The 12,287-nt window shown below is 55.0% G+C and overlaps 2 protein-coding genes across 2 annotated transcripts; one reads left to right on the top strand and one right to left on the bottom strand.

The window, feature by feature from the left end:
* The first annotated feature begins 905 nt into the window (after positions 1-905).
* Positions 906-4,576, top strand: UBE2C (ubiquitin conjugating enzyme E2 C). Its single transcript, XM_055302594.1, has 6 exons — positions 906-1,069; positions 1,799-1,826; positions 2,881-2,967; positions 3,657-3,861; positions 3,976-4,035; positions 4,326-4,576. Exons 1-6 carry the CDS (start codon positions 969-971, stop codon positions 4,382-4,384), a joined length of 540 nt encoding a protein of 179 aa, XP_055158569.1. The 5' UTR covers positions 906-968; the 3' UTR covers positions 4,385-4,576.
* Positions 4,577-9,464: 4,888 nt separating this feature from the next.
* On the bottom strand, positions 9,465-12,116 carry TNNC2 (troponin C2, fast skeletal type). Its single transcript, XM_055302675.1, has 6 exons — positions 11,985-12,116; positions 10,508-10,559; positions 10,242-10,385; positions 10,039-10,153; positions 9,769-9,905; positions 9,465-9,647 (listed from the first exon to the last, which is right to left on the bottom strand). The coding sequence occupies exons 1-6, from the start codon at positions 11,985-11,987 to the stop codon at positions 9,616-9,618; spliced, it is 483 nt and encodes a 160-aa protein (XP_055158650.1). The 5' UTR covers positions 11,988-12,116; the 3' UTR covers positions 9,465-9,615.
* Positions 12,117-12,287: the final 171 nt, after the last annotated feature.

Raw genomic sequence — 12,287 nt, 5'->3', positions numbered from 1 at the left:
GCTAGCTGTGCAGTCTGTGTTGTAGGGGCCAACAAAATACCGAGGGATCTACAAGTGGGTGTAGGAAAAAAGGACCAGGTATCCCTCCCCCATCACAGGTCAGACCCAGTAAGGTTCCCCCTGCCCCGGGCATTTCTGCTTCTGAGACGGAGCTGGGAACACCACGGAGCACCCTGCCAACCCTCCCTGGCTCTCGGCTTGTTTCTTCATCCCCTAAGGTACAGAAGTGGCAGGATGTGATGGCTGGCACCAGTAGGTCGATGACAGACCAGAAGAAAAACGCGGAGAGGCTTTTATTTTTTTTTTTTTCGGAGAGGCTTTTATTACCCCCCCCCCCCGTTTTACACGTTGAAATACTAAATGTCGTGCCCGAGGTCACACAGCAAACGCTGGGAACGAGCCTGTTTGTAGCAGTCTCCCGCTCTTGCCGTCATTCCCCTCCCATGAGTTTTCAAACACCGGACCCTACGGACGTGTCCGGGACGTCACGATGTGTCGTAGGGGTTTCCGGGGAGAGGGAAGGGTACCAATGTCGTCAGACCGGAGACGCTGCCTTCCGCCGGGAAGCAGGGAATCCCGGCTGGGCGCGCCAGTAGCTCCCTCCCCAGCCAGGCGTTCAACCCGAAAGAGTTCGGCCCACGTGGACTTTTTCTTGGCCCTTTAATGGTCGGCGTTTTCCAAAGGCCACCGCTCCGCTGCTGAGTCGTTAGTTAATGACAGCCTCTTCTGCCAATCGCCCTTCAGAAGCGGGTTCCCGCCGCCCAATAGTGCTGCGCCGGGGGGCGGGCCTAGCGGTTGCGCGGTGACAGAGCGCCCCGGCGCGCCCCATTGGCTGGATCAAACCCAAGCGAGCCGCGGATTGGCCGGTGCTGCCGGAGGGTTACGGTTCAAACGCGGGCGGGCGGGCCCCGGCCCCGCAGTTGCAGCCGTGCTCTCCGAGTTCCTGCCTCCCTCCCTGCGCCGCCGGGATGGCCTCCCAGAACCGAGACCCAGCCGCCGCCAGCGTCGCCGCCGCCCGGAAAGGAGCCGAACCCAGCGGGGGCGCCGCCCGGGGCCCCGTGGGCAAGAGGTGAGGAGTATGGAGGTACCACTGGCCGGGCCGGCACGCCCTGGGCCCTGCGGTCCAGAGCTCGGACTTCCGGGCCCCCACCTCCTGGAGTGGGCAGGTATGCGGGGCCGGAGGGCGCGCCGGGAGCTCGGGCTGCCCCCAGAGGGGCCCGAGGCGGGCAGGAGGAGGCGCGTGGCCGGGGCCCTCCGCAGGTGAGCCAAGATGAAAGTGTGCCTGGGCCCCCGGTGGCTTGGAGTAGGGGGAAGCGGGGACGGAGTGGGGAGAAACAGGGCTCCGGCACAGGGAGAGGCGTCAGAGAGGCTGAGGGGCCAAAGAACAAGGCAGAACAGGGATCCCTGGGTGGCTCAGCGGTTTAGGGCCTGCCTTCGGCCCAGGGTGTGATCCTGGAGTCCCAGGACGAGTTCCCGCATCGGGCTCCCAGCGTGGAGCCTGCTTCTCCCTCTGCCTGTGTCCCTGCCTCTCATGAATAAATAGTAAAATCTTAATTTAAAAAAAAAAAAAAAAAGGCTTAACTGAACTAAACTGCCTGAGCTTGGAATCAGGAAGGGAGAGGACTCTCTGCCAGAAATGGGGTTGAGTGTGCCCCTGCTGAGCCTGGCTGGCCTCAGGGTTGGGGAAGCCTCCTTGACAGTTCTTCCAGGGACCCCAGGGTTGGGGTTGGGGAAGCGGCACCGGGTGGAGCGCTGGCCCATGCAGGCCCCCAGGTGACTCCCAACACTTACATTGCAGGCTGCAGCAGGAGCTGATGACCCTCATGGTAAGTGACTACCTGCCCAGACCCCAAGCCAGGTGACCCACCCTCCACCTCGCATTCACTTACCAGTATCGGCCTCTCCTACATCAGGCTTTTTGCTAGACACAGCACAGGAGATAAAAGGATGAGTCGGGTTTCCTCTCTTCTGGGCCCCACCTACATCTTTCCATCCAGCAGTGTCTACTCCAGGTCCCCCTCAACCACCACCACCACCACCTTTAAGTTCTCTCTAAAATACAGCTCCCCCCACCAAAAAAAATAAAAAATAAAAAAAATAAAATACAGGTCCCAAGGATCCTGGATGGCTCAGCGGTTTAGCGCCTGCCTTCAGCCCAGGGCGTGGTCCTGGAGTCCCGGGATCGGGTCCCACATCCAGCTCCCTGCATGGAGCCTGCTTCTCCCTCTGCCTTTGTCTCTGCCTCTCTCTGTGTGTCTCTCATGAATAAATAAATAAAATCTTTAAATAAAATAAAATACAGCTCCCTTGCTATATGTTGGCAAATCAAACTCCAACAAAAAATACATACAAATAAAATAAAATACCGCTCCCTGATGCCAGGCAAGTCCTTCTCTCCATGCTGCCTGGTCCTACTTCCCACACCCAACTCTCCACCCTTACTCTTCTTAGGGAATATACCTGTCAAACTTGCAAATAATTTTTCCTAGATGACCTTGTCTACTTTAACCCTGAATATCCAATTTAAATCCTTCTATGCTGATGTTGTATATCTCCCCGGTCTGTGAATGGTCCTTAGGCTTCGTATGCAGCCAGTACTAACTAGCATGTTGAACCCAATCCCAGCATCCAACAAGACTGAGAGTACAGAGCTGCCTTCTGTTTCTCTGCATAACCCCTCCGCCCTTAACACATCCAGTACTCCTCCCCCACGGGGGCAGGTTCGGCCCCAGGAATCGAATCACTTCCTCAAAAAAGCCTATCAGTTTGGTCTGGTTGCTTTATTTTGGATCAAAATTTGATGAGCTTAAGGGGAAGGATTTTACCCACTGATCCCCAAAACCATATTCTGCAGCCCAGCAGGTGTTGTTTCTTCCCCAGATGTCTGGTGACAAAGGGATTTCTGCCTTCCCTGAATCAGACAACCTTTTCAAATGGGTGGGGACCATCCACGGAGCAGCTGGCACAGTAAGTATAAGGTTGAGGTGGGTGAGTCTGGGGAGAGGTATGAGGTGAAAACCAAGTGCAGGTCAGCTTAAAGCCTGGCAGGACACTTCCCTGTTCTGTTCCTGTGCTCTGAGCCTGTGGCCCTTGTCTCCCTCTGGATAGTAAGAGGTTGGGTTTAAAGCGTAGCTTTCCATCTTAGATGCCTAGAGAGGGCAAGACGGAATGAAGAACAGAGGGTACGTGAGGACTTCAGCCAGTGGAAGGGCACAAGTTCCAAGATGGCAGCTCCCATTGCTGCACATCTGGTTTAAGTCAGAAATCCAGGGGTCCCCTGCTGGCTGTCAGTGAATGAATGTAAAACTCTTGTTCTCAGGGCTGTGCCCTTAAGCCCCACACTGGGGCTTGATTGCTTAACAATAAAATCTTTTTAAGAAACAAATTCAGGTGTATGTCTAAACTACCCTGATTTTCACATGTTAGCAGCTGATGTTGTGACTGACTAAAGCACAGCTATGGTAGCCCTCAGGATGCCAGTTGACAGCCCACAGACCGAAGGATCACTGATGTCCCTACTAGATAGGAGAGAAAGTACAGAGCCAGTGTAACACTCTGTCTCTTGTCAAATCCCAGACAAACTCAAAGGTCCTTGTAAGCCGTTTATTGGGACTTGGGGTGGGAGGCCTACTCCCCACCCGTTTCTCCATTGCCAGGTATACGAAGACCTGAGGTATAAGCTCTCCCTGGAGTTCCCCAGTGGCTACCCTTACAACGCACCCACAGTGAAGTTCCTCACACCCTGCTACCACCCCAACGTGGACACCCAGGGTAACATCTGCCTGGACATCCTGAAGGACAAATGGTCTGCCCTGTATGATGTCAGGACTATCCTGCTGTCCATCCAGAGCCTGCTAGGAGGTGACTTCTGAAACCAGCCCCTCCCTGAGCCTGGGAACCCGTCAGGACTCCCAGGACACCCCCTGCGTGGCCAGCCTTTTCCCTTCCTACTGACCATTCTCTGTCCATCCACAGAACCCAACATTGATAGTCCTTTGAACACACATGCTGCCGAGCTCTGGAAAAACCCCACAGGTGGGTCCTTCATCCTTCTCAGGCACCAGGTGGTCCCTTCCCAACCTCCAAAGTATCCCTCAAACAGAAGGATCCTGCACATGACTTGCTCACTAAGGCCCCCAGCCGCCTCCCCAGCCCCCCTGGGAGCAGAACCCATCCAGGAGACCTAACTGGGTGGGCAGCAGAAGGAGAAGCTGTTGTCGGGAAGTCCTCCCCAGATTTCTCCCATCCCTGTATCCTTGCCTGCCCCCTGGCCCACCTTAGCCCCTGTCCCCACCACTCCTTGAGACCTGCCTGTTCTCTTCCAGCCTTTAAGAAGTATCTGCAAGAAACCTACTCAAAGCAGGTCTCCAGCCAAGATCCCTGACTGTCCAGCCTACTCTCCTTGTGTTGTCTTTTTATTTTCTCCCTACATGGTCTGTCCTTCTCTTCATTTCTGTCTAGGACTCTGTATCTGAAGCTGTGGTGTCGTTTTTGTTTTGTTTTATTTCTGTTTTTTAAATTAAGTCTCTGAGCCCTTGTGATGAATATATTAAATAAATACATTGGTTTTTTTGTTTTTGTTTTTGTTTTTTTTACAAGTTGCCTTGTAGTTACCCTAGGGTTGGGCGTGCTCAGGGTCAGTGGAGTGGATCCAGGCTCTTGCCCTGCTCATCTAACCCACAGCCTGAAGGCAGCTGACAGGCTGAGCGGCTGAGCAAGGAGGTGACAAGGATTCCTTCCCTTGTGACCTTAGTCATTTTATGACTGCATCCGTTTCCTCTTCGATAAGATGGTGTCATAAAATGCCTCTTTCTCTCGAGTTGTGACATGCACCAGGAATGGCAGTGGATATTGGAGCTGTCCCAGCCGAGTTACAGATGAGACTGAACCAGACAGTAGAGCAAAACAGCTGTAGCTATAGAGTGTTATGTGCAGACACATGCATGTACAGCAGGGGTTTGGGGGGTGAGCACCAGCTACCAACTCTTATGTCGGGGTGTTCTGGCCCTGAGACAGACAAGGCGATCGGGTCACCCTACAGCAGGCCCAGGGTCTGGGAGACAGCGAGGGAAACCCTCTTCCCTCCCAGACACCCCAGGACAGCTCTCGACCCACCTCTTACCCCAGGCCCTCCATGGATGGCTCCACACTCCTGCTCATCTCCACCAGTGATAACTCCAGCTGCTGCACCCACTGGCCAAGGGCCTCCAGCCCTGAGGCCTTCTCAACACTGGTTTGCCACAGGCCCTACCCTTGGAGCCTCTGAGAGGAAACTCCTGTGCTGGCCATTTGGGGTCCCTCCAGGGGCAGGCAGGGGGAAGAGCAGGCTAGGGTGATGGCCCTGGTCCTGCTGCTGCAAGATCTCCAAGGTGGACTGACCCAGCAGCCAAGTGCCCTCCAAGCCCCACCTGGATCTTAGCTTCACCCAACCTAGTCCGCTCTGCCAGCAGCTGATAGTGCAGGCCTGGGGGAAGGAGTGGGGGAGCAGAGGAAGGCATCAGGTTCTCGCCTTCCTCGTGCTCTGCCAGCCCAGGCTCCTTTCCTGCCCTGTGCCCCCATGAGTATAGCAGTGGCAGGCAGGTCTGGGATTGGATTTGATGTCCTCTGCACTGTTTTTTAAATCTCACACATGGGGGGCAGGGGCGGAGTGGTACTTGGAACAGTGCTACCCTGTTACTGCAGATAAATCTGCCAGGGGTCTAACAAATGCAAATTTTGATTCAGTCAGTCTGGATGGGGCTTGAGGTCCTGCATTTCTCTGGAAGGTAAAAGTGTAGAGCAGAGCTCTTCCAGGTGTGGCCCTCCCACTTGCACCTGGAACTTGTTAGAAATGCAGTCTTGAGGGAGGCTTGGGTGGCTCAGTGGTTGAGCCTCTGCCTTGGGCTTGGGGCATGATCCTGGGGTCCCGGGATCAAATCTCACATCGGGTTCCCTGCATGGAGCCTGTTTCTCTCTCTGCCTGTGTTTCTGCCTCTCTCTCTGTGTGTGTCTCTCATGAATAAATAAATAAAATCTTAAAAAAAAAAAAAAAAGGAAGTCGGGATCCCTGGGTGGTGCAGCGGTTTGGCGCCTGCCTTTGGCCCAGGGTGCGATCCTGGAGACCCGGGATCGAATCCCATATCGGGCTCCCGGTGCATGGAGCCTGCTTCTCCCTCTGCCTATGTCTCTTCCTCTCTCTCTCTGACTATCATAAATAAATAAATTAAAAAAAAAAAAAGAAAGAAAGAAAGGAAAGAAAGAAAGAAAGAGAAAGAAAAAGAAAGAAAGAAAGAAAGAAAGAAAGAAAGAAAGAAAGAAAGAAAAAGAAAGAAAGAAATGCAAAGTCTTGGTTCCAACAAGCTCTCCAGAATTCTGATAGCTCTCCCAACTTTGAAAACCCCTGGCTAGAGGATGTCTTAAGAAGAGGAAGCTCAGAACCTGGCACTAGTGGTTCTTACTCAATGCTGGCCAAAATGGGCATATTTTTTTGCCTGCCTTAGGATGCCTCTTTGTGTGGTCCCCTTGATCAAAGTGTTTGCTCCCCCACCCCCAGATGGCTAGCCCGCCTGCCTTGTGTCAATCCCAGGGGCTCACTAGTTCAGAACCAATCAGTGTTCCCTGGAATTAATTCAGGAAAAAGTAAAATGATGTTACTAGTAGGGATGCTAAAAGAGGAGGAAGTCTGGGCAGCTGGAGCAGACAGCTGCAGATGGAAAAAAGCCAAGCACAGAGAAGTAGCTAAGAGATGGAGATGACATTGAGGCTCTGGCCTCCAGCTGACACCTTAGCATCCCAGTTTCATGAGCTAGCAAACCCCTTTTTTAAGTCTGTTTGCTTTAGGTTTCTGGCACTTGCAACAAAAAAAGTCTAATACAGTATCAGAAGGTATTGTTACCATTCACCCCATACAATTACTGTAAAAGCCCTATGCTTGGGGCAGAGGAAAGGACGCAGTCCTGTCCTCAAGAGGCTGAGGTTCCGGGGCCAGATAGATATGTCAGTGGGGTGGAGTGCCATACAGAGTGCTGGTTAAGAGCTCAGACCCAGGGGATCCCTGGGTGGCGCAGCAGTTTGGCGCCTGCCTTTGGCCCAGGGCGCGATCCTGGAGACCCAGGATCGAGTCCCACGTCGGGCTGCCGGTGCATGGAGCCTGCTTCTCCCTCTGCCTGTGTCTCTGCCTCTCTCTCTCTGTGACTATCATAAATTAAAAAAAAAAAAAATATCTCAGACCCAGCAGGCAGAACAGCTGTTAGAATCCCCACACCCCCCCCATGCTATGTGCATACGCTCAGACTTAACCTCTCTGTATAATGGAAGTGTTAATAGCTACCTCATAGGCTCGATGGGCCTTAGAATAGTGCCTGACATGTTAGATAATGAATGTCAGCTGCTAGACTCACATGTTATGAAAGCTCTGAAATGGGTACCTAATGAAGACCAGGAGGGTCAAGGAGGGCTTTCTGGAGAAGGAGAATGGGCCACTCTGGACAGCAAGAAGTCCAGGGGTATAGAACACAGGCAAAATAGCTTGGAAGTCAGGCCACACAGGGCTTGTAAGGCCTTTAAGGCTTTTAATTAAAATGCGGGGGCTTTACCCTGAGGCAGCTAACGAAGCCTTGAGTAGGGCAATGATGTGATCAGGTTTGGTTTCAGAAAGCTACTTCTGGATGCCTTATGGGAAGTGACTGGCAAGGAGGTTAACTACTCTTCTGCAACCTGGTGAGCAATGGCTTGGCCTGAGTCACAACAGCCAGTGGGCTCAGAAGGGAGGGATAAAAGGGTAAAGGGAAAGAGAGAAAGTAGCAGGGCAGAGTAAATTACAGGTGGAAAGGAGGCCGATCCCCTGGGGTGCGGTGCCGTCTCTGAGATAGGGAACACTGCAGAACAGGATGGAAGGTGAGGGGATTTATCAGTTTAGCACAGGACCAGCTTGAAGTACTCAAGATATGCAGGTAGAACTGTCAACAGGTAGCCGGTGCCATGGTTAAGAGCCTTGCTCGTTTCCACCAAATGTCTGTGTGCCTGGATAGGTCCCTTCACTCTGCCTTAGTTTCCTCCACAGTAAAATAGGGAGAACAGCATCCAACTGCCTCTCAGGTTGTGTGGACAAATGAGACCCTCCTGCAAGGCACAGGGCACTGCACACAGGAAATCAGTCCTGGTGACAAGCCCTGATCCTGGCTGGAAACGTGAACTGGGAAATTAATGTGTCAGAAAGGGCAGCCGAGAACACGAAGGAGTTGGACAGGGAGGACCATGACAATAATAGTACAGGTCAATGTTTCAAGGTGACAGTAATGATATTAATAATAGCATTTATTAATAGTGTTTAGTCTGTGCCACGCTCCATTCTAAGCACTCTGCACACTAGCTTGCACTCACAACCCTGCAAGGTAGATACTATCATTGTCCCCATTTTACAGAGTAAAGGAAACTGAAGCACCGGGTGATCTGTCCCCAGCAATGAGGATTCAAACTCGGGCAGCCTGACACTAAAGCTAAAGCACCGCTGCACTGAGTCAGCTTGGCCCTGAGGCCTGCTAGAACTGAGTTGTGTGCAAAGAGCTATAGAAGCCAGAGCACAGCCAGTGGGAGAGGGATCAAGGGAGAAGATGGTATCTGAGCTGGGCTGAAAAATTTGCCAGGCTTATTAGAGGAGGAAGGGCATTCCAGCATGAGCAAAAGCCCAAAAGCTTCAAAGTGCACCTCCACTGTCCAGAGCAGTAAGGATAGATTACCCAGTGTGGCTGGAACCTGAGAGGGGTAGAAGGGGAAAGGAATTTGGACTTGATTCTAGAAGCGAAGGGGAGCCCTGAGGGTATTTCAACAAGGGAGCAGCCAGGTCAGATTTCTTTTAGCTAGATCTTGCTAATGGCCCCAGGTTGAGCACACTGGCATTGGCGGGAGCTGGAGGCAGGGATGCAGGGTGGAGATGATGACGTCAGAACCTCCTTCCCGGCTGTGTGCCCCTACCCTCCTCTCCCATCTCCAGTATGGAGCACCTATAAACGCTCAGAACAGACGAAGTAGAAAAAGTCAACCAAGAGTGAATGCTGCCTGGAACGGACGGATAAGATACCCGCTTCTCCATCGCCAGCCCGGTAGCTTGCACCCCAGACCCAAAGGCTCCAGAAAGGAACGACGGCGGGGAAGGAAAGGGGCCTCACCTCGGCCTCCCGCGGGTTCCAGCCGCCTGCCGCGCCCTCACCCTACCCGCCATCCCCGGCACCCTCACCCCGACAGCTCCAAGCGCCAACCCGCACCCCCACCGCCGGCCTCCCTCCTCCAGCGCCAGGCGCCGCTGCAACCCCGCCGGCCGAGCTGTGCACGCCCAGCGCCAGCGCCCGGGAACCTGCCCGGGGTCCCGCGCCTCGGTGCGGCCCGCAACTCGGGTGCCCGCTCCTTGGAGCCCCGAGGCGCTCGGGTGGTGCCCCGGACGGCGGCCCAGCCAGGCGCGCCCTGACACCTTCACTCAGGCTACCCGCTTCGCAGTGTCTGCTTTTATTCCCCTGCACACGGAGCCCGCAGGGGCCGCGCCTCCCCCCTGGGGCTGAGGCTGTGACGGGGCGGGGCGGGGGTGCTGAGCCCGCCCTCGCCCGAGGGACGCGCGGTCTGGGCGGAGGCGGGGGCGACTTCTTACTGCACGCCTTCCATCATCTTCAGGAACTCTGCGGGGATGGAGAGCCGAAGCATAAGTCGCACGCACCCGCCGGGGCTCCCGCCCTGCGGACAAAGCCACGGACGGCCGCGTGGGAGCCCCGCCCCGCGCCCCGCGCCCGCGGCCCTCACCGTCGAAGTCGATGCGGCCGTCGTTGTTCTTGTCGCCGTCTTTCATCAGGGACTCAATCTCCTCGTCTGTCACGTGCTCCCCGGAGGCCCTGAAAATTTCAGCCAGCTCCTCCGCATCGATGTAGCCATCTGCGTTCCTTGGGGCGATGGGACAGGGTGGGGTTCAGGACAGGCGGGGGCGAGCCGCCCCCCACACCCCCCGCCCGCGCCGCCTGGTCCAACGCACTCGCCCAGCCCAGCGCCTTCTCGGCCCCCCAGCCCTCAGTGCACCTGTCGAAGATGCGGAAACACTCGGCCAGCTCCTCCTCGCTCTTGCCCTTCGCATCCTCTTTCATCTGGCGCACCATCATGACCAGGAACTCCTCGAAGTCGATGGTGCCGCTGCCTGAGGCGAGCAGGTGGCGAGTGAGCCTGAGCCCTGCAGGCCCACCCCGCCCGCCGCAGTCGCAGCCCCTGGAGGGCCACCTGCTCACCGTCCTCGTCCACCTCCTCGATGATGGCGTCCAGCTCCTCTTTGGTGGGGGTCTGGCCCAGCATCCTCATCACCGTGCCCAACTCCTTGACGCTAATGTCCCCGCCACCATCAGCGTCGAACATGTCGAAGGCAGCCTTGAACTCTGAGCGAGGCAGAGGACCGAGGTGGGCCTGGCTGGACTGTCAGCCTCACACCTTCCCTCCCACCCTGCCCAGCCCCAGCACTGCCCAGCACACAGCCACCCGGCCGCCCACCCGCACTCACCAGCGATCATCTCCTCGCTGAGGTAGGACCGGGCCTCCGCCTGCTGGTCCGTCTGCAGGAGACACAGAGTCAGCGAGCAGAAGGGGTGGCCCCAGAGCTCATTCTTGCCTTAACCCCCTTCTCTTCAACCCCTTTCTGTCAGTGCCCTTTGGTCTTCCAGAAGAACAGTTCCAAACTAACAACACCTTCTGCATGCTCCCGCAGCACCTGAACCCCAGTTTTGAAGAACAGGGAGGAAACACAGATTATGCCCAGGGTCTCCAAACCTGCTAATCAGATGTCAAGTCAGGAATCCCCCTTTCTAACCTTGGGCAAGTCAGTCACTTATTCTACTCTAGCTCTTCTCAGCTGTTTTTCAAGAATGAAAAGATCAGGGATGTCAAAGGGTTTTGTAAAGTACCAGCACTATTCCAGCATCATTTTCCAGTGTCCCCTAGCTCCCAGTAGAGCCTGGTACTATAATAGGGGCTCAGTAAATGTTCTCAATAATGCAAGGCAGAGTCATTGAGCCCCAACTAAGCGTCAGGCCAGAGACTGGACACTGAGGCCAAGAAGACCCAGACACCCATCCCTTCCCTCCAACAACTTGTGGAGATGGAGATTTTAAGCTCCCTTCTTATCACGTAGCCATTGGAGTAAATCATAATCATGCTGGACAGAATATAATGGGGGCCTTGTGGAGATGGAAATAAGATTTCGGGGGAGGAGATCTGGCCACATCTAAGCCAAGCCATCTGGCTATGGGACTTTGGACTGAGGCTGGCGGGGAGGAGAGGGTGAGGTGGCCAAGGCCTTCTTTGGCGGCCAGCTAGCCACTGCCCTCCTCCTTACCCACCCCTCCTCCCTCCTCCTTGCCCATGCAGGAGGGCAGGCTATTTTTAGCCTGGCATGGGCAACAGCAGCTGTCCTGTGGGGTCTAGTTACCCCTTGAAGTGGGGAGAGGGACCTCAGGGGAAATGACCTCCCTCTGGGAGGCTGGGGTCTCTAACCTTGATCTATCATCTTCTGCCCCTTCTCTCCCTCATAGCTCTTGGGATCCTGTACCTTAGCTGGCTTGAAGCTCTGCAGGCCTCCCTTCTTCTAGAGGACTCCTCTCACCAGCAGTAGGATGATTTGGCAAGACCTCCAGCTAGCTCACCCCTGCCACTGGCTTGCTAAGTGACTCACTCTGGCCCTCAGGGTCCCCACCTCCACCGTGAGGGAGACAAGCTAACACCCCCCTCACAGCTCCGTGGCCAACACTGCCAAAGCCTTAGGTCTGCAGGGAGTTGGCAATCCCAGAGCACCCAGCCCTCCCCTTCCTAGAGAAGTCCAAGGCCTTCTTCCCAGGCTTCCTCCTAGACATCTAGGCTCCAGGAGCCTACATGTTCCATCTTTAAAAGTCCAATTACTGAACTACAGAGCACCTGGATCTGGCCTGGAAGAGGTCCAGAAGTGCTCCAGCAAGCAAAGGGATGAAGTTCCTTCTTGTCCTTACCATGGTTGCAAGTCACTGGGCCTCCCCTGCTTCAGGTCAGTCACCTCCTCAGCACTCCACCACCCAAAGATACCCTGGCCTGCTCCAGCACCTTGGATTTGTAGGGGCACCCTCTCCTCCCACCTCTCTGCTCCCTAGGACTAATTGCCCTGGCCAATCAGATCCTGGGGTCAGCGAGCACCTCCTCCTTTCCTCCCCCACCCCCATTCCAGAGTCCTGGCCCATTACCTAATTTAGCCAAGGGCCCTTGCAGAGAAATTTAAGCCTGTGAGCAGGTGGCAGGCCTTGACGTCCTAGATTCTT

Source organism: Nyctereutes procyonoides, unplaced genomic scaffold (genome assembly GCF_905146905.1).
Source record: "Nyctereutes procyonoides isolate TBG_1078 unplaced genomic scaffold, NYPRO_anot_genome, whole genome shotgun sequence".
NCBI lineage: Eukaryota > Metazoa > Chordata > Mammalia > Carnivora > Canidae > Nyctereutes > Nyctereutes procyonoides.
Note: the sequence above shows the minus strand (reverse complement) of the source record. Positions and strands in the feature narration are given on the sequence as shown.

Excerpts from the sequence above, each read along its gene's own strand:
- TNNC2 (XM_055302675.1), bottom strand. Across the intron at positions 10,386-10,507 it reads CAGCGAGGAGATGATCGCTG|AGTTCAAGGCTGCCTTCGAC; the intron begins GTGAGTGCGGGT and ends TGCCTCGCTCAG. Across the intron at positions 9,906-10,038 it reads TGTTTCCGCATCTTCGACAG|GAACGCAGATGGCTACATCG; the intron begins GTGCACTGAGGG and ends CATCGCCCCAAG.
- UBE2C (XM_055302594.1), top strand. The coding sequence starts at position 969 with ATGGCCTCCCAGAACCGAGACCCAGCCGCCGCCAGCGTCGCCGCCGCC. Across the intron at positions 1,070-1,798 it reads CGGGGCCCCGTGGGCAAGAG|GCTGCAGCAGGAGCTGATGA; the intron begins GTGAGGAGTATG and ends CTTACATTGCAG. Across the intron at positions 4,036-4,325 it reads GCTCTGGAAAAACCCCACAG|CCTTTAAGAAGTATCTGCAA; the intron begins GTGGGTCCTTCA and ends GTTCTCTTCCAG.